The sequence below is a fragment of the Plutella xylostella genome, chromosome 25, assembly GCF_932276165.1.
Source record: "Plutella xylostella chromosome 25, ilPluXylo3.1, whole genome shotgun sequence".
NCBI classification, from domain to species: Eukaryota; Metazoa; Arthropoda; class Insecta; order Lepidoptera; family Plutellidae; genus Plutella; species Plutella xylostella.
The window spans coordinates 9,592,592-9,619,027 of record NC_064005.1 but is presented as its reverse complement, the minus strand read 5'-3'; the positions used below and the strand labels follow the sequence as shown (position 1 = coordinate 9,619,027).

Genomic DNA, 26,436 nt, shown 5'->3' with positions numbered 1-26,436 from the left:
CTTCACTATATTTTCCGCTAGAGACGCCACTTTGTATATATATGCGGGAAAACTGATATTTTCATAGTTTACGCAAACTCTTAACACCCATACTTAGCCTATACATACACGAAATTATTTGGGGCAATGTAAGTGATTTCGCACAATTTAGCTTATTGCGCATGGCTGCACTGTGGGCCCGAAAATAACGGTAGGTACGGATATGAGAGTAATTTTATACATCGCATATGAAGTATCTTGTGGGGTGTGTGTGTAATGTATGGATGTGTGTGTTCGTGTGTATCGGTGTGTGACATCCAGTCCCAATTGCCAGGCGTCTCAAGTTTCACTAGATGCCGGGTAAGATAAGATGATAATTGTGGTCGGCTGATGATGGCAATTATCATCAATCATTCGGAAGTATATCTGCGTAATATAATTGGTGGACACGAGGCTAAATGTGGGATGAAAGGTGGATTTGCGACCAATATTTCTGGTTTAATTCTGTTGTTTTAATAACGTTCGGTTATGACTTCCAGCTTTTCTGTGGGATTTCCAAAAATAAGCGAAGCAAAAATCCGCCAATATGTCTGCATGACATTGGCATTTTTTGCAGTGCAAGGTAGGTATAGGCAACTGTACTTATGTTAATGGTAGGTACTTACTTATTTGTTTTCGTATACTATTTGTGGACATCTTCATTAATATTAAATTTTAAAGAGCTTTCCCTGAAACCACGTATTTTTTTTGTATAAGTAAATAGACGTTTATTTTAGTCATACAGGAATCACGGGAAAAAGCTAGTTAATAATACTATAATAACATTATTATTCCTTCAGGATAAATTTACTAAGAAATATGCGGTCTTGCATAACGTTGGTGCTTGCTCTATCTAACAGGAAAATTAGTTACCACAAATTTAGTCATTCCCTATTATTCTACTGTCGAAAACGCTCATAGCAAATGTTTAATTACAATTATAAATAAGTGATTCATTAAAATTATGTTTAAAATTTTAGTTCTAGTTTCCTTGTTCTGTGGAAGTTTTAGTGACTCTAGTGGAATATTGAAAAACCAAACTATAGAAACAACAGGTTTTACTATTGTTTCAACACCATCTATAGTTGAAAGTTTTGTTAAACGTAGCTCAGTGATTACAACACCAACTACGAACATAAACTTAATAACAAACGCATCGACTACAACATCAAAACCTAATTTAGTGACTTCAGAGAAAATACCTTATGAAGCAACAAAAATACCAGAAACTTCAGTGGAATCAGAGTCTACATCTACTACTAATTCAAGCTATTCATCAAAACCTAATAAAGATGCACCAGAAACAACACCTGATGCAGAGCGAAAATCACCAACCACTACTGCAATGGAAACAAAGTCTACACCTGTCCCAGTTATCAATGAAGAGAGTACAACGGTAAACCTTGACAATGTAAATAACAAACCAGACTGCGGAGAAAAGCCTTGCTTGATGAAATGCTGTCCAGACAATCATGTCATTGAACGATCTGAAAATGATTACAGTTGTGTGAAAGTAAAACAGAATTACGATTTTCCTAATATCAGATTGGTCACTTACAAAGAATACAATAGTGTATCGCCAACGAATAAAACACTAAGCGATAGCTTTGTTTTTGTGAGCCCTAAAAAGCCTTTAAACTTTACCGATTACTTCTGCTATCCCCTCGGTGTCAGATTCCCTAAGAAATCTCATCACCTGGCTGTCGATGGGACTTTTATAGTGGATATCTTCAACTATGCGCCCCACGAAAGATGGACGTACCGGAAATCCAACACAATATGTTTAAGCAATAAGATAATTAAGAAAAGAAATAAAAGGCTCATCGTCTGTATGAAAGCTGAGCCGGGCGAGACAACTGAATCCCTTCACATAACCGTGGGCATGTTGATATCCTGCGTCTTCCTGGGCCTAGTTCTGGTGGTGTATGCCCTACTGCCGAAGCTGAGGAATCTTCGAGGACTAATCCTGATGTCATGGGTGGCCAGCCTAATGTTCGGTTTTCTGCTACACGCCACCCTCAACATACTAACTGACACCGGCAACGCCTCTAGTCTAATCTGCAACAACATTACACTAATAGCGTACTTCCTGATACTATCCAGCTTCTTTTGGCTAAACGTGATGTCGTACGATATCTTCTGGACCTTCAGGGGCTTCGCTAAAGCTCGCGCGATCAACCGGCGCGGCGAGTGGTGCAAGTACCTGACGTACTGCGTCTACTCGTGGGGCATCCCGGCGGCGATGACGGCGGCGATGGTGGCGGTAGACCGCGCCGACCTGCAGCGCTGGCCCTGGCTCGTGCAGCCGCACATCGACAACTTCTGCTTCCTGATCGAGGCGAGCCGCTTCTACTACATGCACGTGCCCATGCTGGTGCTGCTGGCGAGCAACGCGCTGCTGTTCGTACTGACGGTGTACAACATGGTGCGTATGTCGCGCGGGCTGGGCCTGCTGGACCGCGCCGCCGCCGCCGCCGGCACCCCCGCCGCGCACGTCTCGCAGAAACAACGCTTCATCCTGTACATCAAGCTCTCAGTCGTGATGGGAGTCAGTTGGATTTTGGAAGTAGTGAGCGCCTTGAAGCCTGACGTGAAGCTGTTCTTGATTTCGGATGCGTACAACCTGGCTATAGGAGTGATTATTTTCTACATATTCGTCTGCAAGGCGAGTATTTGGAGACAGCTCCGTATGAAGTTCGGCAAGCGCTACAAGTGGGGTCCGGGGGGCGCGCTGGACGTGTGGCGCGGGCGGTCGCGTCCGTCGTCCTCGGCCACGGCGTCCACGGCATCCACGGCGTCCACGGCTAGCACGGAGGCCACGGAGAGTACCCACGTGTTTGTGGAGGTGCCGCTAGCCGTGTGCCACGCGCCGCACGGGCCGCACCGGTATGACAAAATGCATCGATACTAAGTACGGAATTACTTGATAAATATTGTATTTTTATTGTAATCTTTTTTTTTTACTTTTTGCCAAAGATTTTAGGTGATTAAGCTTATTTAGTAAATAAACTGGGTAGTACCTAAATAAAATGAATCATAACTCGTGTTTTAATTATAATCGTATTTCCTTCTATAAAAATATATTCATAATACTTTTGTACTTTAATATAAAATATACGTAGGTACATAATATACATGTAGGTATAAAGTATTATGTTCAGATAAAATGTGAATTGAGTATCCTCATTTTCCTCGTAAATAACCCATAAAATAATGTATTATGTAGGTATTCGTATTATTACGTTGTACAGCGAACTTTATACTGAACATCTGCAGGGGACTTGAGCTGAAATTATTATTATTACATTCTGTGTAATTTGCATGTTGGTACCTACATTGTGATAATTGAATTCTAAATTTGCTTCTCAAACTTTGCGTTTGAATACGTTATACACACAACTTGTTAGAAGCATTTTATGAGCTTGCGGAGTAAAAGTGAGTAAGTGTTTATAAACTTAGAAGGCTCTGTAATTGTAACAACTTACTGTCTTCATTCCTTACTCAACTATGTATAATTAATAAATTAGTAGGCAAGGTGGTTGTGAAGCTGCTTCTGAAATTTGGGGCCGCGGGTTCGAATCCCGCCCAGGGTATACATTTATGTGATGTGACTGTCGTTTATCTATTTAATATTTGTATTATCTATGTATTTGTGCAGATATATCAGCTGTCCAACACCCATATTACAGGTTCTGCCTAGTTTGGGTTTTATGGCTGTGTGTGAGATGTCACACATATTTGTTTGATTAATTATATCCCGCCTACTTCCGAAGTACATAAGTGGCGGTCATAAAGTTTTAACTAACTTCAGCGTATTCCGAATTTCATCAACCATACACTAAACCATTTTTAACGGCCCCAGCCCAGCAAGTAAATAGCACCTGCAGCGGCGCTACTCTCATTGAGCTGTTCTCTCGTGTACGCACTGTCCTTTGACTGTGTTAATTGCAGGCGAGTCAACACTAGTGGAAAGCTCATTAAGTCTAAGGGAAGTGGACTCCCCCCCCCCCCCTCCCCGCCCCATGGGCCGTAGGGATGGGCCCAGTGGCTCGGCGGAGGGAGCCACTGAGTCGGTGGGTCAATGATATTCATCCATGTCTCATTTCAACCTTACCTATACCTACAGGAGATTATAACTGCTGCAATTTAGGTTATTTAAAGTGATGCTCGCGATTACTTAAACCTAATATAACACTCAGCAAACTAGACAACTTCTCCAAAGAATCCGGGATACTAGCAAATAAAATTGCCTTATTTTTTTGTAAACTCACCATATCTACTGTGAAATTTTGATGGGTAGGTCTGAATAAAGTTAATTTCAGACAGTATATTTCATGGGAAAAGTTGTTCAGTTGGACTAGTAATATTATGATAGATGATCTTAAATCCATCGGGGTCATGCCATTTACTTATTTATGATGTCAACAATTCCCGCGTATAGGTCTATCTCTATAGGTATTGGTCGATATTCAAAATGGAGTGTCACTATTGGTTTTCATCGTGCCTTAATTTGACCTTTTGTCCAATGCTATTTGCAATGACGTATAGTGACGAGGCAATATCAGTTGCTCAATAATTCTGGGAATCTATTTTTAGCGACTTTTTTCGTTTGAAACTATGTCGGAAAGCTCTTTGTTTAAATCCCTTCCTGTATAATGCACCAAGGACCCCCTTTGTTTGTCTCATCTCTCTCATCCAAATTGTATGTGTTCTGTATTTGTTGTATGTGGGCAAAACGTGGCAATAGACCCGCACTCTCGCACCGCTATTAGTTACCGCTTAAGATGTAGCCCATCAGCCTTCTCTTATGACAAGTCACCGAGGTCACCTGGAGAAAATCTCTACAGCAGGTAACTAGCGACTGACGCTAATCATACTGGCCAGTCACCGACATGATAAGAAGAAGATCATGAATCAGGAGCCACTACGCAGTGCATCACTAGCAGGAAGTAATCTACGAAGCAACTGCTCGGATCGCTTATTAAACTTAAAACGAACCCTAACCGCCATTGTAACCATTTCATGTTTATAATTAATTATTATTTTATATATTATAGGTATGTCTAACATAAGATAAATCTATCCAAATTATACATTGTTAATTACAGTACAATAGTGTAAAAAATTCAATTGATCTGAGGAAAATACTGTCAGTTGTTTTTGTGTAACAACAAAACTAATACAGCCATGAAATAGGCGGATAAAGTGCAGCAAACTACAAAAAGCCTGACATATGGGGCTTCATAAATCTAGTTTCAACCGAGATCGGCTGCGTTTGTCAAAGTCGACTCGGCTCAAAGAGCAGTCTCCATATTACCTGACAAAATTTTGAAATAACGAAGGTGAGAGCCTGCGCGGTACAGCCAGGTACAGTCGCGCGCAAACTGTTCTAAAACAAATTGGACCATGAATGAACGATCGCACTCATATTTCCGCGTCATTGGCGCTCGGCGAAATTCAAATTTTAATAACCGTGGAACGCGATTTGTTCTTAATTTGAAAGTCAAATTTTCGCGGCAAATCCAGCAGGCGCTAAAAATTTAGAATTATGTTTCTTCCAAAAGTGTCGATGTTAATTTCGGAAATAGAATTTTTATCGCCGAATACCTTACGTATTATGTAGATAAATGTAAGTATACAGTTATTACGGTTTAACCAATGGTAAGCGTATTCATACATAAAAACTTCGTAAAACCTTTGAGCCACCCCATGCATGGGCTCTAAAAAGAGAATAAACACACGACCGCGCCAATCCCTTTTAAGTGGAGATTATTCACAATTTTGGGCCCATTATTACATCAAATGAAGGTTTATTTTTATGCGGCCTAATTCCAGTGTGCGATCAGCAGAAAGTCTTTTAGGGTTTCATCGGCCAGCCCACTCGGGCCGCACATTCAGACGGTTATGAATACTCCGGGAAGTGGGTTCGTAATTAAATTATGAAATGGGTTCAGTCATGTGCACGGGAGCTTCTGCAGTTCTTAAGTCCTGTTCAACGACGGGTAATTTTATGATATTCAAAGAACTTCGATAAAATAGGCTAAGTAGATGTTTTGCCCTGTCCAGTGGTCCGTAAATAAAGTCATTTGAAGCGTGTTATTCTATTGTCGATTGATTAAATTTTAATAATATTATGGATGTTTTGTCACTTATCAGAGACAAAAAAGTAGTTATGTTTAGTATATTTTCATAGATGGTATTATAGCTACATATTTACAAGGAGAAAAATACGTTAGTAAAGTAATTAATTTAAAATAATTGAACATATTAGCTGTTATTCTTTCTTGACAAAAACATGTTCATTTAATTCTTGTCTCGGCTACCAGTATTAATAAATATCGTCAAACTAAAGTGAATACACTTTATAAAAAAGAATCAAAATAAATCTACCTAACTTGAAATCCGAACAAAAAAATATGAACGAATACGAGCCGAAACTGTCCCCAGTTGCACCTCTACGACATTGTGTATCGCGTCTGTTTACGCAGATCGGCGCTCGCGGGCGATTTGCTCGCTTTATGAAGCGACGCGACGCGAGCGCCATCTGCGCCGGCGGAGCGACGGAGCGACGGAGCGAGACGGAGCGACGGAGCGAGACGGAGCGACGCGGAGCGACTTGTGCACGCGACTGTACCACGACGTGTCTTTGTGAATGTGAGCTCGCGCGAAAAACTTCACCGTTTCAGCTCCAAATGGCTTTGTAAGTAGGTGTTGTCTTTCAGAGTTATAAACTTGATTCGCTTGGCTATTTTGCTAAAGAGTGTTAAGCAAATGTACCGGATTAAGGGATAAGATTTTTATAAGCTTCGTATTCCTTTTTCATCTTTGTTATTATCGAGTTTTAAGTAAAAAGTAAGTATGGGAAAACTTCATAGTGAAACACAATTTTTGTTTCTAGCAGTAAGAAAATTGTTGCAGAAAATAAAAGTAAACGTTTTTAATGAATATAATTAGTTTCGGAAGAAGCAATTTCATTAAAGTTGAGGCGGCACGCGCGATGCTATCGCTACACATTTTCACTTTAAAATGCAACTAATTACTACTCATTATTAACGTCAGCAATAAAAATAAAAATTGTAGAGTTTTATTCCTTATAAAATACTTTTAATAGTTAAAGGTATTTTTTTATTTGAGAGCTACGAAATTATAATAATGTTTATATATAAAACTTTTTAGGTCTGATTTTTCAATAGCCAGATATAAGTTATCTGGAGAATCATTCTGATGCTGTCGCGTCTACATGTTAGTCTGACTATTGAATAAAATAATAATTAAAAAAAAAAACACCAAAAAGTAAGAAATAATTTAAGGTTTAGACCAATCCTAGGTGACAGTACAAATACCTAAGCAGGAACTGTTCTTTTTTGATGTTGGTGCGGTGAAAACGTAATCTGAAGAAATATGGCACCAACTTCAAATAAAAACCGGCCAAGTGCGAGTCGGGCTCGCGCACAAAGGGTTCCGTAGTAAGCACAATAACTTAACCAAAATTACAGTTAAATCAACCTATCTCAAAAACTATAAGAGATACTTTGATCAAACCAAAAATCGTTGAAAGAGTTAATTAGCATGCATCACCTCTATTTTTTTTAGAATTTTATACCCCGTAGTTATAAAAATAGAGGGGGGGGGACATACTTTTTACGACTTTGAGAGCTGATATCTCAAAAACCGTTCACTTTAAGAAAAATGTTTTTTAGAAAACTTTATATTATTTTAAAAGACCTTTCCATTGATACCGCACACGGGTATGTACATCGAAAAAAAAATTTTCATCCCTCAGTTACATGTATGGGGGGCCCCACCCCCAATTCTTTTTTTTACTATTTAGTGTCATATTTTTGTAGCGGTTCATACAACACATATTCCCATCAAATTTCATCACTGTAGTACTTATAGTTTCCGAGTAAATCGGCTGTGACAGACGGACAGACGGACAGACGGACAGACGGACATGACGAAACTATAAGGGTTCCGTTTTTGCCATTTTGGCTACGGAACCCTAAAAAGAACAGTTCCTGCTTAGGTATTTGTACTGTCACCTAGGATTGGTCTAAACCTTAAATTATTTCTTACTTTTTGGTGGTTTTTTGAAATCGGTTTTTTATTTTTTTTAAATTATTAATTTATTTTATTATTTTTAGTTTACTTGCAATAATTATCAATCTTCTTCTTCTTCTTCTTCTTATCGTGTCGACGACAAACGAACAGAGTCGCTAAATAATACATGCCCAGAACTGGGCCACTGATACTGCACCGCTGGTAGCGGTCATGAGCTCTTCCCGCGTACAGGTGTAGGGACACGCGGGGCATGAAGTGAGGTGCACCATAGTTTGTGGCGCTTCACACAAGCAGTTCAGATTTTGTGCATCCGTGAATCCCCACCTAGCCATATTGTCCTTACTACGACCGACTTGTGTTCGAAGTCGGTTTAAAGACTTCCAGGTCTCCCAAGGCAATTTATGTCCAGGTGGGAGGTTCTCTGACGGCTGCACAAATGGGGTTGGAAGGGACACTTTTTGACGCCACAGAGCACACCTCGCTTGCGCTTGGCCAGTGTTCAGTGAATCAACACATTTCATAAAGCTGCGTCGGCTTGGCAGTCTTTGCGGCGCAGGGATGAAGCCATGCATGGGATGTCGTGTGTCGTCCATTTTGGCCCTTTCTGCGGAACTTGCCACAGTTCTGCGGACGTCCGGGGGCGCTATGTCAGCCAGTGGATAAAGCATCTGTACCGGAGTCGGTTTTAAACAACCAGTTATAATTCGGCACGTTTCATTAAGTGCAGTATCCACCAGTTTGGCGTGGGCAGATCGGCCCCATACTGGACACGCATATTCTCCTACGGAGAACGCAAGCGCCAGTCCAGACGTCCGCAGCACCTGTGGTGAGGCTCCCCACTTTGTGGATGTAAGGCGCTGTAGAATGTTGTTGCGGGAGTGTACCTTCTTTTTGACATTTTCACAGTTCTTGCGATAGGTGAGTGACCTGTCCAGGGTAATACCCAGGTATTTAGGGAGACTATTATGAGCAATCGGCACCCCCTGCCACGTGATATCAAGTTTACGTCCCGCTTGATTGTTGCGAAGATGGAAAGCGCAAGATTCTGTTTTTGATGGGTTAGGCTTGAGGGAGTTTTCCTTGTAGTAGGCACTTAAATTATTAAGAGCTACGGTGAGGTCAGCCTCAACTTCCTCAAAGCTCGTGTGTTGCGAAGTTAGTGCAAGGTCATCTGCGTAGAGAAAGCGGGACGTATTTGGGCTCGATGGTTGGTCATTTGTGTAAATGTTAAAGAGGAGCGGGGCTAGAACGCTACCCTGCGGCAGACCGTTCTTTTGGGCTCTCCAACGACTTCGTTCTGTGAGAAGGTTGACTTGGAAGTGACGGTTGTGAAGAAGTTCGCGGAGTACCATAACGAAGCGATGATCCCCAGTCATAGTTTCCACCTTCCACAACAGTCGCCTCAAATTTACCGTGTCATAGGCAGCGGACAGGTCCACAAACACAGCGCCAGTCACCTTCCCCAGCTCGAAACCATCTTCGATGTGTTGCGTGAGTTTCAGTGTTTGGCTGCAACAAGACTTGGCTGGTCGGAATCCTGCCTGTTCTGTGATAAGTTTCGGGTCAACAATCCCCGTGAGCCGGGTCAACAGTAATCTCTCAAACAGCTTGTATGTATGGCACAAGAGGGAGATAGGCCTGAAGTGCTTGGGGTTATCTGTTGTTTTACCCGGCTTGGGGAGAGCTATTACCTTCGACTTTCGCCAGAGACTGGGGACTTGGGCGGACTCCATGCAGCAGTTAAAAAGCTGAAGCAGCCAAGACACAGCAACTGGGCCGAGGTGCTGTAATTGCTCGACAGAGATGTTGTCCATTCCAGAGGCTTTACCGCGCTGAAGGTGTTGAATGGCCTTGACAATATCGCTCAGGTTAAATGGCTTGCTTATACTGTCGCAGGAACTAGTATGGTTCAGTTTCGGGACTTTCGCAAGCCGGCCTGGTGACTTTCCATTGAGGAGGAGCTGATGGGCTACCTGGTTAGCGGTAACTCGGTAAGGAGACTGTGGTGGGGGTGGATCACTTGTGAGCATGCGGATGGAGTGCCATGCTTTTTTACTATTGTGAGTGAGGTCGATGCTGGTGACCATTTTGATCCACTTCTCCTGTCGAGTGTCGCCGATCCTTTGTAGTAGCTCCTCACCGGCCGCTACGGTGAACGATAATTATCAATCAAAAGTAAGTAGCAAATGATACCAGGGTGAAATCACCAAAATTTGTAATTTTTTTGTCCATTTCTCTTGGTTGCACTAAAACCTACTAAATGAGAAAAATATAACAACTTCATGGCTTATACCTACTTATATTGTATGACTACGTTAATCATTACTTAAAAATAACTTGTATGGTAGATTAAAATCGCATCACACACAAACCTTTGAAGGCTTATGTGGTGTTGTATACTGTTAATTATATGTACCAATATGTGTTTGTTAATAAATAATAATAATAATAAATAAATAACATAGAAAATTTTGGTAAATCATGTTAGTAGAATAAGTAACGTATTAAATTATTTGTATTTTATCATATTTTGTACAGTGGTAATTAAAATTTACATAAATTTAAATCTTAATAAAAATATCATATTTCTTTGTTATGCTCTTTGTAACAGTATTTTTTTGTATAAAATAGTATTAAATCTAAATTATTTTACTGGCATCACCACGAGCAAAAGTTTTCTTAGAAGTGGCGTTAGTGTCGCGTCTCCGCCATTTTGTTTGTAGTCGTTATCGAAGTTATAGTGAACTCGGAAGAAAAAAAGACTTTTCAGTGTTCCCCTTTGTAACAACCGACAAATTAAGTTAAAAGAAAGTATTTACAAAGTAATTCCTACACGTAAAATCATAATTTCAGTCTGTTTACTATGCAGTTAGTCAAATTTTCGGAAAACTAACTCCACGTGTGTTAAAATATTTTTAGCTTATGAACGTAAGAATTTTTGTTCCATTTTGTTACAATTTTCTTTGTAACGTTACAAAAAGGAAAGCTAAGGGCACATTCAGACTGACAAGAATGTGATGACATTTTTTAAACTAATAAATTACAAAAACATATTAGTTGTACAGAAGTTTAATTTCAATTATCCTAACTAGTGATACCTAATACCAAAATAATTAATAATTCAATTAATAAAAAAAAAAACCTCATAGATATATATATTTTTTAAATATTTTTGTTCAAAAATTACGAAAGTAGTTCGTGTTTTAATTATTGAATAGATACCGGTCAAAATCATAACTCTCCTTTTCGCTTCGCCGTAGTGCTTGCTGATTAAATAAAAATTGTTTTATTTATTCATAGTAGTGTGATCGAGTCCGTATAGTTCCTTTTTGTAACATTTTTGTAACGTTTCCCTTTTGTTACGTACAAATTTTGGCGATATCACCCACCAATAAGTCCTGCTAGTCAATACGAATCATTGAAGCCTAAACACGAGGTAGTTGCTATATACCGTTGAGGAGTTCCCTTGACTGCCTTCCGTTTCCATCATCAGATCAGCTCAAGGTCACCATCATATTTTTTTTTGTTATAAGAACTACGTTAACTACGTGAACTACGTTACTAATTTACGTTCTAAATTTCATTAGAATCGGTTAATAGGTGCCCAAAATGGAAATTCATACCCTGAATTACCCCTTTACCCACCCTTGGGGGCGAAACAAAATTCTGAAAAAAATGGGACCACCTGGGAGCTCAACCCAATACATCACAAAAAGAATTTTCAAAATCGGTCCATAAAAGGCGGAGTAATCGGTGAACGTACATAAAAAATATAAAAAAAAAGATCCCGACGAAGGGAGCGGTGGTAGCTCAGTCGGGTAAACGCCCGCTTCTCAATCAAGAGATGCGGGTTCGAATCCCGGCACTGACATGAACCAATGAGTTCTTTTAACTTAAGTACAATGTATACCATCGGTCTTACGGTGAAGGAAAACATCGTGAGGAAACCTGCATATCTAGATTTAGCACATCTAGATATGTGAACCCACCAACCCGCAGTGGACCAGCGTGGTGGGAAATGGTCCAAGCTTAGGAAGGCAGTTAAGACCTTGGGGATATGCACAAAGGTTCCACTCGAGAGAGCCAGGTGCAGGTACTTACACCCCCACAGAGAATAGAATAGAATAGAATAGATCCCGACGAATTGAGAACCTCCTCCTTTTTTTGAAGTCGGTTAAAAATCAGCCCTTAGACGAATAATCATTTTGTCATAAATTATTATAAGTATGATATTTTTTTCGGTTAGGGTCTTACTATACCATTTTTGCAACACGCTGTACCTACAACTATTGTTCGTCTCTCCCAGCAATCTACTCAATCTAGTCAATATATCAGTACATTGTTTGCGGAGGTACAGTCACAGAGATCAAGTTAGAATTCGATATAACTTGTCCCGCGGTGCCTCCGCAAATATGTACCGAGTTCTGAGGAGGCACGGGCGAGCGTAATTCGATATAGGGTTCGCATCTCATCACTATTTAAATAGGTATCTTCTTAAATTTAAATGCTAAAATCATATAAAAAGTCAGGCTCATAAAAATATTTTGAAAAAAATTAAAATTGGTTCATGGTGATTGGTGATACGAGAGTTGCAACCGCATTTAAACAAAACACAGAACTAAAGCTGTAGGTACCTATTGTAATCTGAGTAAAAAAGAACGGGGAAAAAAGCATTAAAATATTCATGCATATTCGTTTCAGTTTCAGTAAGCCGCACTAGCTATCAAGTCGTTAACCGACAAACGGGCGGATTCCCGATGATTGTACAGTCGCACACACAAGAACATATTACGTAATAAACATTTTTTGCAGCGCACCGCGGCTCGCGTGTTTGTGAACACATTTGAATTTCAAATTTGGAACGTGAATCCTCGCTGGCCATTATTCAAATTTATTTCCATGTTGGGGGACCAATGAAGACGCGCGAAAATGGCGCGAAATGCGAACACTGCTTATAAGCAAATGAGTGATGGTCTTTTTGCGATATGATGAGGTTTTCAGGAGTTAAATGGGCTAATAACTATGTGCGCTTTTTCATGACTGTTTCCATTTTTTATTTGTGCTGGTATTCAGGGGCGTGACATTTGAGAGTAAATTTCGAGAGAAGTTGCTGGTGAATAAAAAGTCGAATGGGTTATTTTATGGCAGTACCGTAATTAAGATTTTTGTTCTTAAATACTCATTTTTGTTATATAACACGATATCATATTATAATGCAACGGATTTACGAACAAAAACCGAAAATAAGGTCACACCAGACTTCAACAAAATACATTTCACCAACTCAAATAGGTCTTAATAATACGGTTTCAATTTCAATGTGATTGATTTACTCGACTGCTCCACAAAGAAAATTGGAAACAAAATTACCTCGAGTAAATGAAATGTGAGCCAAATTAACAAATACATTTTACATAAGTACTAACGTAGACACGTGTTAGCCTCGGCAAGCCAAACCACTTTTGCGTGTGATTGTACAACATTAGTTCAGACGTAACGCAACAGATGGCGCTACGTGTCGCTGAATCAGGTAATACAAGAGGTAGTATTATAATTTACAAATATTACCTAGGTATATTATAATTTTATAGGGTAGAATTTTGAAGGACATAAAATTTTGTTTATTGATAAATGTCTCTGATGTCATTAAAAATGATTCAGATTTAGAAAAAATATGTAAAAGGAGTCTTTGGATTCAAGAATAGAGCCTCCCTGAGTGAGGTTTCTAATATGCATGTAACATAATTATATCTTAATTGTATATCCAGCGATTGACGCTAATTTCACTAATCATTTCACTACACTGATAAACTCTAGTTCCAGGTTCCAGTAGCTAAGTATTTACTATCGAATATCGAGTGTTTATATTCGATACGTTAAGAATAACAGTCGGACTCTGTAAAAAGGTATAGTCAGCTGTAACAGGGGTTTATATATACGGTTTCCCAATACTCCTAGAAACAAAATTGTTCAAAATGACCCTCCGAGTCATCCCTTTTGGCAACCGGTACTCTTTTTGCAACATCCTGTATAATCTCAAGCTATCACCATCAAATAAACAAAACAAGCGGATAATCAAAACGGACGCGATCGACTTTTCCTCAGTAATTTGCAGCAGTAACGTTGTCTGTTACCGTTTTTTTACACAAATCCGAAATGAACCCCGGGTAATCACCCCATTAACGGACGGTTTTCAATTAACTCCATTTCCAATTACAATTTGGCTGTCAATCTTCACAAAATGGCGGCAACAACACTAAAATCGATTTACAACATTACGGATTACAGTGCTCAAAACGATTAACGTGTAAGTAGAAGCAGTTGCGCTATTCTGTTAGCATTCGGGACACCCACATTTTTTTTTTACTTTTCCTAAATATACTTAACTACACTATTATATTTACATATACATAATATATGCACTCACGGCTGTGATCCCCGAAGGGGTAGTCAGAGGTGGCTCACAAAACGAGCCACCCACTTTTCGCAGCACATTTGTACTCACGTGATAGGTTGCGAACCATATCGCCGTTTTGGGATATGCACAATGCACTTAGAATACACATCTAGGATCTAGATGTGCAGGTTTCCTCACGAGGTTTTCCATCAGCGTAGAGCACGTGGTATTATTGTACTTAAACTCCTAATTACTAACTAATTGAAAACACCATTGTAAGAATTCATTGGTATAGGCCAGGATTTGAACCCACGGCCTCTCGATTGAGAGGACGAGGCCTTATCCATTACGCCACCACTGCTCAGTATTATTTATTTGCTCCAAAACGATTTTTTTAAGAAAGAGGTAAGGCTTGTTGCCAGCGGCAGGGACTAGGGACGTAATGGGTTATGATGATGATGAAGGAAATCATTGCTACATACTCTTACCCCATGAATGAAGCCTTCCCGTACAACATCGTCGTTAGCCGTTACAGAATCACCCTGTATAAGTTTTCTTTAGATTAGAGGCGGCAATTGAAATCCACTCTCCTTTATTGCTTTCTCGTTAAATTCTTTTAGTTAATAGGAGAATGCATAGTTTACAGTGATTGCTGCATGTTCTGTAAATACAGCGTAGTTTTAGTGATTTTCAATACAGGCTTAAATAGTTGGGTAGGTAAATTATGTAAGAAATGTCAAACGGGAGTCCTTTGTAAGAAAAAAACTTATTATTAGTGAAATAATAGGAAACCAAGTTTATGTATAAATGTATACTTACGACAATATATAAAGTGTTTCTTGGACAAGCAGAAAATTAAGCCTAGCAGAATGACATAAAAATGTTTATGAAAGCAGCGGCTACGGGCGGGTCCGTATTTTTGTATTTAATGCGACATAAAGTGAGAATAAAACGAGCAATCGAATGTTGTTCACAGATTTACATTAAGTACTTTTATTACCATTGTAGCAGCTTCATTAATACTGGCAGGGCGAGGTGTTTTCAAAGAATCATCAGATAACTGTTTTTAGCTGAGCTAAGAAATATTTATTGGTATGTTATGTTCCATAAAAAAATCTTATCTTGCATATTTTTAAATATATTTAAAAAAATGAGTTAGAGATACTTAAAATTGGTATTGATAACTCGATGTAACAGACCAATTTCCCGGTCCCTAAATAAAAAACCCGAAAACCAGTGCTGAAAACCAATCGCAGCTGTGAATGGAACCTAGAATCCCGAGCACAAAATTCTAATAATCCGTTTTAATTTTACTAATATGATAACTTACATCTCATTATGTTAATTGTGTTCAACAGAGTAAAAGCATTGAAGGGATTAAAACCCAGGGCTATTAAAATTGTTCAAATAAAATTAGTTCAATCGGGCGCGGCCTGAAGTTTTGACTCACTTCCGGATAATTAGGTTTTAATAAACGAATATTTTACAACTCTGACGTAACAGACATTGATTACCCTAATTTACTGTCTACTTAAAGTCATTCAAACTGTTTTAAGTATTTCTTTATTATTTAGGTCAGTCAAAAAGTCTTTATGCTTCAATCGAAATTATCCCTCTAATGCCTTGTATCTTCTCAACACGGGAGCTGATCAGGGTCCCCAACACGCTAAAAATAAATGTTTGTGGAAACGAAATGAGCAAAAGGCATGATTTTTTTTTAATTTTCAACGTATGTGGGTACAATTCTCAAGGTACTTATCATATTTATTTTTAGGGTTCCATATCCCAAACGGAACCCTTATAGGATCACTTTGTTGTCCGACTGTCTGTCTGTCTGCCTTATTCTCAGAAACCCCTCACCCACAATGAGAGATATTTTCTCTCTCAAATAACAAAGTGTCCCATAGAACACAGTTCTTCACTCATGCTCACTCTGAATCAGTCGGCCGCCATCAGCTATCTATGCGCGGTGCGGCGGCGTGACTGTGCCGGGGACCCTATTGCGGTGGCTGGGACATGTCACATGACAATAAAGAAAATCCATTGACTTTATACCTAGATAAATATTAAAAAAGTTTCATTGACATATGGAACGTCAATAGCATGTGGGAATTTTTCATTGCTCGTGAGTGTATTATATTTTTTATAATGCATACGTGATGAATGATACGTTAGTATTAGGGATGTAAGCACTTATAGGTACCTAGTTATACTTATACACAATATGGCGCATGCTACGTCACCACCTCACTAACACCGTTGGTAGAAATAAAAGTCAGTGTCAATGAAGCAGCCGTCTTTACTCTCGTATTTAACAATTAGCACCTTAAAGATTCGATAAGTAAGTTTCTCTACACATAAGAATCGCCCCCACCTGTGCGTCACATTCACATGAGTCACATGCCACGCGTCAGGCGCCGCCCGTAACTACAGGATGCGCCATTTTACGAGCGCCGCGACGCTGAATGGAGGATAAAACTCGCCGCGCTGTTTAGTCGCACGTGCCTCGGACTGCAATAGCAAGGAAGATTGAAGATAACGCCATCTTGTATTAAAAAAATACCTACGTTCAAATTGATTTCAATGAAAGCAAGACAATGTGCCAAGCTCAAGCATATTTAAACAGAACGATCTTAGTATAACCATAGATTAACGAGTATGGTATAACACAACAGGAACAGCGGAATTACATTAAGCAGCATATTCATGTTAATATTTTTAATAATACCTAAAAAAGACGATATAATATAAATACTTGAAAATGGATCACCAAAGTATCAAATAAGTCCGTTAACTCAACATGACACGGCAAACTTGGTTCATTTGTCACAAAATTCGTTTCAGCTGAATTTATAATTCTTACCTACTAAAAGTTTTATTAAGTACAATATCAATGTTCACCTGACACCAGCCATTTTAACCTCTAAAAAGCAATTTCGATACAATGAAAACTTCTCCATTACACATAATGCTATTTGATCGGCTCGACATCGCCCTGTGAATACAAATGACAAGTTAAAAAAAATAATTCGCTCGTTTGCCCGAAGTGATGGAAGCAAATAGCATTGCCAATTTGTGCCCCAATTTAATGTACCTGCCTACTTATTGAGACTTTTCGGGTTCCCTGGAAGAAAGAAATACTTAGTTCCAATTTTGAACTTTACCTGATTATATTCAGTGGTAGATTAGTCAGTTTGCGTAATTTGCTATTGCAAAATTTCATTGCAGTTCAGTTTCAACGGACAGCAGTACTTTAAGGCACGTTATCCTCAGAAGCAACCTTTATAAATTATTATAGATGTACTATTATAATAGGTATGGGTGTCCTGACAATCGTAGATCATCTTCAGTTTCGCTTAAAATTGTGATAAAAAATTTCATACGAGTTTTTATACACCTTTTATCTGCATGGGGAAGAATAGCCCCGCGGGAGTTTGCAAAAAATAGCTCACTTCACAATTTTTGTTACGATCTGCCAAAAAATGAATAAAAGTTTGTATACGTAACCGTTACCATTATGAGACTAGAAATGAGCTTCCGGTTAAACTTTACCACGTTATTACTATTGGGTATTTTCTTCAGCACTACAAAATGTACCTTTTATGTCTGACCTTTACCACTTCGGTGTCAGGAAAATGTAACAAAGAACCCGAAACATTTTCTTAACTATCCATATTGTTTACTACTATTGCCCAAGTTTATGTAAACGTCAGAAGCTAAGTCTGTTGTTTTTTTTCTCTTATTCAATCCACCTGAACTCCAAAACAAAACACGATCCCTCGAGGATGAGACGTTGAATTAGCCTTAACCTGAATGTCGGCAAAGACAACCGCTCCAAGCAGCCAACTAGCCAGAAAGCTATCTTTTTAATTGTCCCCCGCGCCACGGGAACGCGTAGAATTGGTCTCATTTAAAGTTTTTCGATTTGCTGCTCTCGTCCGCGCCTTATACACTCGCAGCGCTGCCCGCTTAGCGCTAGATCGGACTTTAGAGTCGGAACTTCTATGCTCTATGGATTTGTGGTCATTGGATTGCAGGAGGAAGCTGTGATCAAAGATTGGAATGAATATTATTAGCTCCTCTGGGTATGTTTCAAGGATAAGACATAAGGATGACCGTAATTATGTTTATGTGGGACGGAGCGTATATCTTTGATAGTAACCTTAATATAATTAGTATCTTTACCAATCGCTATAATCACCTATCTTTACCAAGCAAGGTTACATATACAAACATACAGTCATAACACTCGCCAACCTATACATATAAAGTAGAGGTTTAATTGCAAAATCTGGCATAAAATCGGCGCAAATCCAACAAGCGTGCAATCAGAACATTCAATACATGAAATGCAAACCAATCCACATGCAGCGGGACACGGGCCGCTTATTCCACATCACGGGGGTCACTCTATAATGACGAAAAACTAAGTTTCAGACCGTTTCGAGTTAGTATACATATTATGTAAGTATATGTAGAGTAACCCTCCAGACGCGCGGGCAGACCACGTAGCATGGGGCTGGGGGGTCTTCGACAATACTTATCCTTTACATAATACCTACACTCACGAGCAATAAAAAAATCCACATACGAAATGCCAACATCATAAATGCCCTAAATTTTTTGAATCATAAAAAATAATATTTTAACACAATATTGACTTTTAGTAATAATCTGATGCACTGTACTTCAATATTGCAGACTACGCCCTTAAGCTATTATTTTCCTTTTAGGAGTAGGTAATTTGATGCCATGTCACCGGAACTCTTTCATTGCTCGTGAGTGTACACTATTCCCAGTTTTGGTTTCCACACATTTAATAGTCCTGCCGTTTTTAATGGCCGTTGTTCGCTGTTCGCTGCCGGTACAAGCGGCCGGCTGGATATTTCGGCTGCTCGTGGCAGTTAGCATAAATTACTAGCCTTATTAGAGCCGTAATTAGGAATTGTGCTAGCCTTGTGACGCGGTGGGAGCGGATGTTTAGATTTTGGATTTCGTGTTTTACTTCCCGACTCCCGACTAGTATTGTGTTATACAGGGTGCATTGTTACCTCTGTGTGATGTAAAAGCTGCGGCTGAAAACGAATAAGCAAACTCGATGCGCTCTAGTGTCTATCAACGACACGCTGAAGTAGAGTTTGTACAGTTTTGGCCATGCAAGTGGCATCTTCTCAGTATTTATCTAGCCACACTTGACTGAAGGTGAGTGTAAGGCCAACCTTCGCCGCCAATTAAAATATAATCCTCCATTATTTATTTTTTATGTCTGTTACATTTAAAAAATGATGGATTAGATCAGCTTTGACAGAAACGCATTAGATCAGCTTTGACAGAAAACCCAAAAATTCCTCAAATTTTCCGAATTTCCGATACAGCGACACCATAGTCATTATTAACCTCTATCTGCATACCCCGTACTAAACCACTCGCAGTCCTCGTTACCTGTCGCAGACACGTGATTCATTGCTGCTTCCTCACGCGGCCCGGCAGTTAACACCACACGTGACGAGTAATGCATCGTTACCGCTGTATTATGATTTATGGTGGCGCGTTCTGCATACAGAGCTAAGGTTGCTTTATGGGTTAATGTGATTACTCGAGTTTATGTGAATGCTTACGTGATAGTATCTTTGGGAAGATCTTCTTATTACAAAGCCCTGGTCTAGCAGCAAAGCTTGGCTGATTGTTTATGTAAAATTATAAATGATCACTACTTATTACCTACATGTTTCTATCCTGAGTGAATGTGAATAAAATCCTATTTATGACGGCATTCACAGCGCAGTAACGGGAGTCGAAGCTCGGAGTGACGCGATCACCTCGTCGACAATATGCCGTGACCTGTCCCCGTAATAACACCCCACTCTGATCATACATCAAAATTGTCCCCGAACGGATGGACCCGGGGGCATATTCTCTTGATCCAGTCTCGGTTGAATACCGATAGAAAAATAATAAAAATATTATTAGGGTAACGTAACGTACCTAGGGACATTTTCGACTACCCCAACTTTGAATGAAGCTATCGCAGCGTACAACTAAGATATTAATGTGAAATTTTGTTTATTCGGTAGGATATATAATCTATTATCTCTAGTATTTGTGCTAAAGCTTTAGTGTGGCCAGATTTTATTAAATTAAAATAAAAGTAAAAAGGCTTGTTTTGACCCAAGGTACGTTACACGTTTGTACCTTGGGACACTGTTTCCTATAGATTTGTACTATGGAAAATGCAAACTTCAAAATAACGCCTTATATCTCTGTTCTAATTGATTTACTGCATCTCTCTTCTGTCTAGTTTCACTCTGGCACTAATAAAAACAGAGATATAAGGCGTCATTTAGATGTTTGCATTATCCATAGTACAAAGCCATAGAAAACAGTGTCCCAAGGTACAAATTTAATCGTGTCCCAAGGTACAAAAAAGCAATATATAACCAAAATTTAAATATCTTTATTTTTAATTAATAGGAATCTTTCAGATAATTGCCATGTCATAAAATTAAATATTTGAAAAGTTATACGTGACATCCATGTCTTTATTTTGAGCATGCCTCAATGAGATAAAGCAACACAAAAAACTATACAAAAGCTACTTTTGACTCCAAAAAACTTCATATTGTCTTCAACACACACTCGATGCTGGTATGATCACAAGACTCACTAGTTTTGCCAAGCGAGTAAAATACTATACCTAGGGTAGAATTTTAATGTGTTTATTTAGCCGGTTTTTAAAATACAATCAATGTCCCGAGGTACAAGCGTCCCAAGGTACGTTACGTTAGCCTACTAAAATAAATCAATGAATATAAAGTTATCATTATCACGAACCATCACGTCCCCACTGCTGGGGCACGGGTTTCCATCCAATGAAGGAAGGAATGAGGGAAGGGAAATACTATGTACTTGTTTGATAATATTTAACTTAATCACCATGAATTGAATGTTGCATGAATGGACGAACTTGCCCCAGAGCGGCAGCGCTGAGAATAGGCGCCCGCATCCATCTCCGCAATGACACGTCATCGGGTCATCGTCATCACATCATCGACGCGCCTGACTCGCTCCAGCGGTCATCATCCGGGCTGCATCATTAGCGCATGTCAGGGGGTCACTATATACAGGGTGTTGCCCTGCATCATCGTGTTTGTTAAAAAAAATCATTCTCCATAGTTAAAAGTCGTGTAACTTTTTTTTTCGCGAATTTTGACGTTCTGATGTCATTTCTCGCCATTTGCAACATCCTGTATATTAAAAATAAGTTTCGGAGCGCGGATCCGCGAGCCACGACTCTGTCTTGTTGTATTAAACTCCCACTCGTTCGTTTATCATCAGTATATAATAGAGTAACCCTCCAGCTACGGACGGGATGACATCGGTAACGATAACGAATAACGATATTCTGAGGGCTGATAGATCTGAGGCCAGCACGTTGCGGCCTACAGACGTTGCGATAGCTCATGCTTTCATGAGGTTTATGACAGGGAAGTTTAGTCATTGAATTCTGACTTTATGCGAAATTACTAAGTACTTGCATAAAATTTCATTTAAAGTTTTATAAGCGTTCTATGCTCTATGCTAACTCCATAATTTCCATTTCATTTTGTTATATCTACCTAGTATAGATCGCTGCAAACGCATAACATCGCTCTATGATGATAAAGTATCGTACTACGACGAATTACATGATTAATAATAATAATTATTAGTACCATTACAACCGATATCAAGGATTATTCGGGTAGCAATGCATAAAAAGAAAAGATACCTACAAGAATATTAAATAAATAAACATCCAGCCTAGAAACAATGCACAATACAAGGTCTTATCCTTTACGGGATCTTATTAAAACTGGGCACTTTTTGAATGGCTACTTTATATCTATAAACTATAAACCTAATAGTGTATCTAGTATGTTCGTCGTGACTCTAGACGTACCGATATGATGTGATGCAGCGAAGAACCCAGTGGAAACCTTACACTAACAATGTAGTTTATTAAAACCAATATTAAAAGTAGAGTTGCCACTTGCAAATTATATTCTTTAGGGTTCTGTGCCTCAACTGGTAAAAACTTAACCCCTTTTGGATTACTTTGTTGACTGTTAAGAAAACACAATTTGCAATATGTCAATTTGCTCGATGCTCTGTATGTATAGAATTAAGTGGGTACAATATAAAAAAATTGGCATGCAGGTATCCATATCCTTTGATAAGTACAAATCTCGGGGATCATTTGAAAACTATAAAATTAAAAACAAAGCTATGTTGCTGTCTGAAAAACATATAACTACCTACCCAAATATTATTTAGATACGGATCCCTTCTTACGCGAGTTCGACTCACACTTAATAGGTTTTTTCTTTATTAAGGCACTGAAACTGAGAATACATTGTATAAAGTAGGTACAATAAACTCTAACTGGGTTGCTATTTAGTTTTTCAGTGCACGTAAAGGTTACGGCTACAGCTACTACTGAAATACTTTGGGTAAAAGGCAAGTATAAGGTGTCCTTCAGTGAGAATGTTTCTTTTATCTATGTGTGTGTCATGGAAAGAGATGTTGATATCATTATGTAATATATATTTTAATGAATTTCGAACACTATTAAATAAGTAAGTAAGTAAGGTTTTTGTACCAGCTGACACATTTCAGGCGATCTGAAAACGTTACACACACAAAAATCTTTCTAATTAAATTTAAGACAAAAGTATCTAAGTATTCTTTTGAACTGAGATTCTTCCAAGTGGCCATGTAACATCGTGGCCGCCGGCGCGCCCACCCGCGGAGGCGGCCGATAGATGGCGCTCGCAGCACCGTGACACGTCACGAGTTGCCCTTAAGGCGAGTAGTACACTTGACGCTCTTTGTTTTAGTGCTACTTTTAGGATGGCAAATTTACCAATTCATTAAAAAAATTGTTCTTTGGTATATTTTTTGTCTAAATAAGTTAATAAAAAATCCCTAAATAATGCTTAATTGTTAATGGCCAAAAAACGTGATTTGCAGTGACTACAAGCATTTGTAGTTCATGTATTTTCATTTTCACTTAATTGTCGCGTCCACGGTTCGCACACATGATTAGCAAAATCCATCAAGTCCAACTAATAGAATATAGTACAGTAACAGTACTTAGTTGATTCTCGAAGCAATAACAACTTTGCTGTCGCGACCTCGCCCGTGGGCGAGGGGCCTACGAGGGAGGTGCAACATGCAATATTTATTTATTACGGAGCGCAATCTGCTTTGCGCCATCACCCTGTATAATGTATTAGCAAGTCGCGCTGCCTGATGTAAAGTATCTTATTAAAATGTGGATGCTTTATTGCTTCAAGAATATTGTTAAATACATTTTGTAAGCAATAAAAGCAGAGTTTATACTGTCATGCAGTAGACATGGTTTGTTTTAAAAAGTAACAGTATAAATTTACAATATCATATCACAGCGGTAGTATTGTGTACTTATGTTTATTGTTAAGATGCATATTTGTCACTCTTTTTTAGGGAAACTACTGAACCATTTTTTATTAAATTCTGTATGTAGGAAAGTGACACTCGGGATTCATACATAGAAACGCTAGTATTTTTCACATCTTTTATTTTTCTAATTTCTCAACCTTGACATCAAACCGATCCCATTTATTTACATCAAAATAGTCAGACGATCCTCAGGTACATACGTCGTAGACTTCATCTTCGAGGTTCCCAGAAACCTCACAAACACAAAGGGTTGTCCCATCAAAAGAACTCGGTCAATACAAGACCCATTGAATGTGCTCAGCGAACATCTGAGGACACTACTCGCATCAAATACATAAATATTAACGACCTGATTCGTAGGTAAAGGAATCTTGGGCACAATTTACAGGATGATTTTACGAAGTGTGTTTTTTTATTAAGTAATACTTCTTATACACTCACGGGCAATGAAAAGGTTCCACTGAGAAAAGCACCAAACTTCTCGTAAACGGAAAAGGCTAGCTCAATGACGCCTTGTGCAACATTGAAGTACATTTAACAGAGCATTACGATATTATATATAGGTATTTTGTTTAAATTTTAAATGAAATGGTAGAAAAAATAGGGTCGTTTTTGGTGTCGGTATTTTGTGAGTGGAACTTTTTCATTGCCCGTGTGTGTAGTATTAGTGTCATAGGCGGCCGGCCGATGTAAGGAAAATTCTTAAAACTCCGCTTATTGCAGTAGTCTGCATTTTTCTATTGAAGAGGTGCTGTAAGGATGTGAAATATAATAAGTAAGTATATACCTATTTATTTTTAAGGACAACACATCAATAACATTTCAATTTTGAAAGAGACAAAACATAGTTATAATTATGAAATGTATATTCAACCTTTTCCCACATTTTCTGATAAACTTACCATGCTCTTCTTCAAACTATTATGAAATCCATCTAATCTGTTTGTAACAGAACTCCGTGCGAGCCTCCGCCCTGTAGCTGTGCTGCCTCCGGCGACGGGTCTCTTCCTGCAATATTTATCCTCTTTCAATCCATTAGTTCCGCGCCTCGCCGCATCCGGTTCCGGCGCTGCCGTGCGGGAAATATCCAAACAAAATAGACGAGTGACGTCATGTTAAGTGCTGGGTACGGTTTCACTTTCAAAGTGGTTTTCTGGGGGTCACTCTATATATGAGGAATAACTAAGTTTCGGAACGCTGCTGCGCGAGCCACGACTCTATCTTGTTTTACAAAACGTGCCGATTGCATGAGAGCTCTCGTTCGTTCGATTTTCGTCAGTATAGAGTGGCCCCCTGTAACGTGTGCGCTGAACGTGTAGTTGTTGCTCGTTTTATTAAATTTGCGGCTGTTTTAATAAAACATGCTCTCTATTTTGTGGCGTGAAATAAAATGTGGTACATTAGGGGACGTGCCGAGTGTTGTTTCGTTCGAGTCGAGTTATGTTATCACATATTTGAAATATGATACATACCAAATAAGCATGCACTAGCTGCTACTAACATACAGTTTTCATATAATATTTACTTATTAAGTAACCTATCCAGCATGTTATACTTGACTGACTTAAAAACCTGTCCAGTGACACAGGAATGAGTATAAATGAGTGTCAGTTCTTGCGTTCATTTGTCTCTATTCAGTTCGTCGGACGGCTGGGCGTGGCAGAGGAAGTGAAGTTGTAGGTATTTTAATAGCCATAAGGAGTTTATTGTCATTCGGATAAAATATTTAATAAGAGTAAATATTAATTTCCTTGATGCGCTAGCCTTGTGCTAGCCTTGTGACGCGGTGGGAGCGGATGTTTAGATTTTGGATTTCGTGTTTTACTTCCCGACTCCCGACTGTGTTGTGTTATACAGGGTGCAATGTTATCTATGTGTGATGTAAAAGCTGCGGCTGAAAACGTATATAAACAAACTCGATGCGCTCTAGTGTTTATCACCAATACGCTGAACTCTACAGTTTAGGGTAAAGTGGCGTGACATGACGAACAAAGCGACCCTAAATAAGGATATGGCAAGGAAGAAGAAGAAGACGCTGAAGTAGAGTTTGTACAGTTTTGGGTAATGCAAGCGGCATCTTCCTAGTTTATATCTTATATAACAATCGAGTTCATTTTATTGTTGCCCCATCTATAATATTGTTTCATGAAACACCTACAGAAAACCCAAAAACTCCTAAAATTTTCTGAATTTCCGATACAGCAACACCATAGTCATTAACCTCTATCTGCATACCTCGTACTAAAGCACTCGTAGTCCTCGTTACCTGTCGCAGACACGTGATTCATTGCTGCTTCCTCACGCGGCCCGGCAGTTAACACCACACGTGACGAGTAATGCATCGTTACCGCTGTATTATGATTTATGGTGGCGCGCTCTGCATACAGAGCTAGGTTGCTTTATGGGTTAATGTGATTACTCGAGTTTATGTGAATGCTTACGTGATAGTATCTTTGGGAAGATCTTCTAATTACAAATCC

The 26,436-nt window shown here is 39.0% G+C and overlaps 1 protein-coding gene across 1 annotated transcript; it reads left to right on the top strand.

Annotated features, from left to right (window-relative positions):
* Nucleotides 1–1,394: 1,394 nt before the first annotated feature.
* On the top strand, nucleotides 1,395–2,965 carry LOC105387808 (G-protein coupled receptor Mth2-like). Its single transcript, XM_011558591.3, has one exon. The coding sequence runs from the start codon at nucleotides 1,469–1,471 to the stop codon at nucleotides 2,927–2,929; it is 1,461 nt and encodes a 486-aa protein (XP_011556893.3). The 5' UTR covers nucleotides 1,395–1,468; the 3' UTR covers nucleotides 2,930–2,965.
* The last annotated feature ends 23,471 nt before the right edge of the window (nucleotides 2,966–26,436 follow it).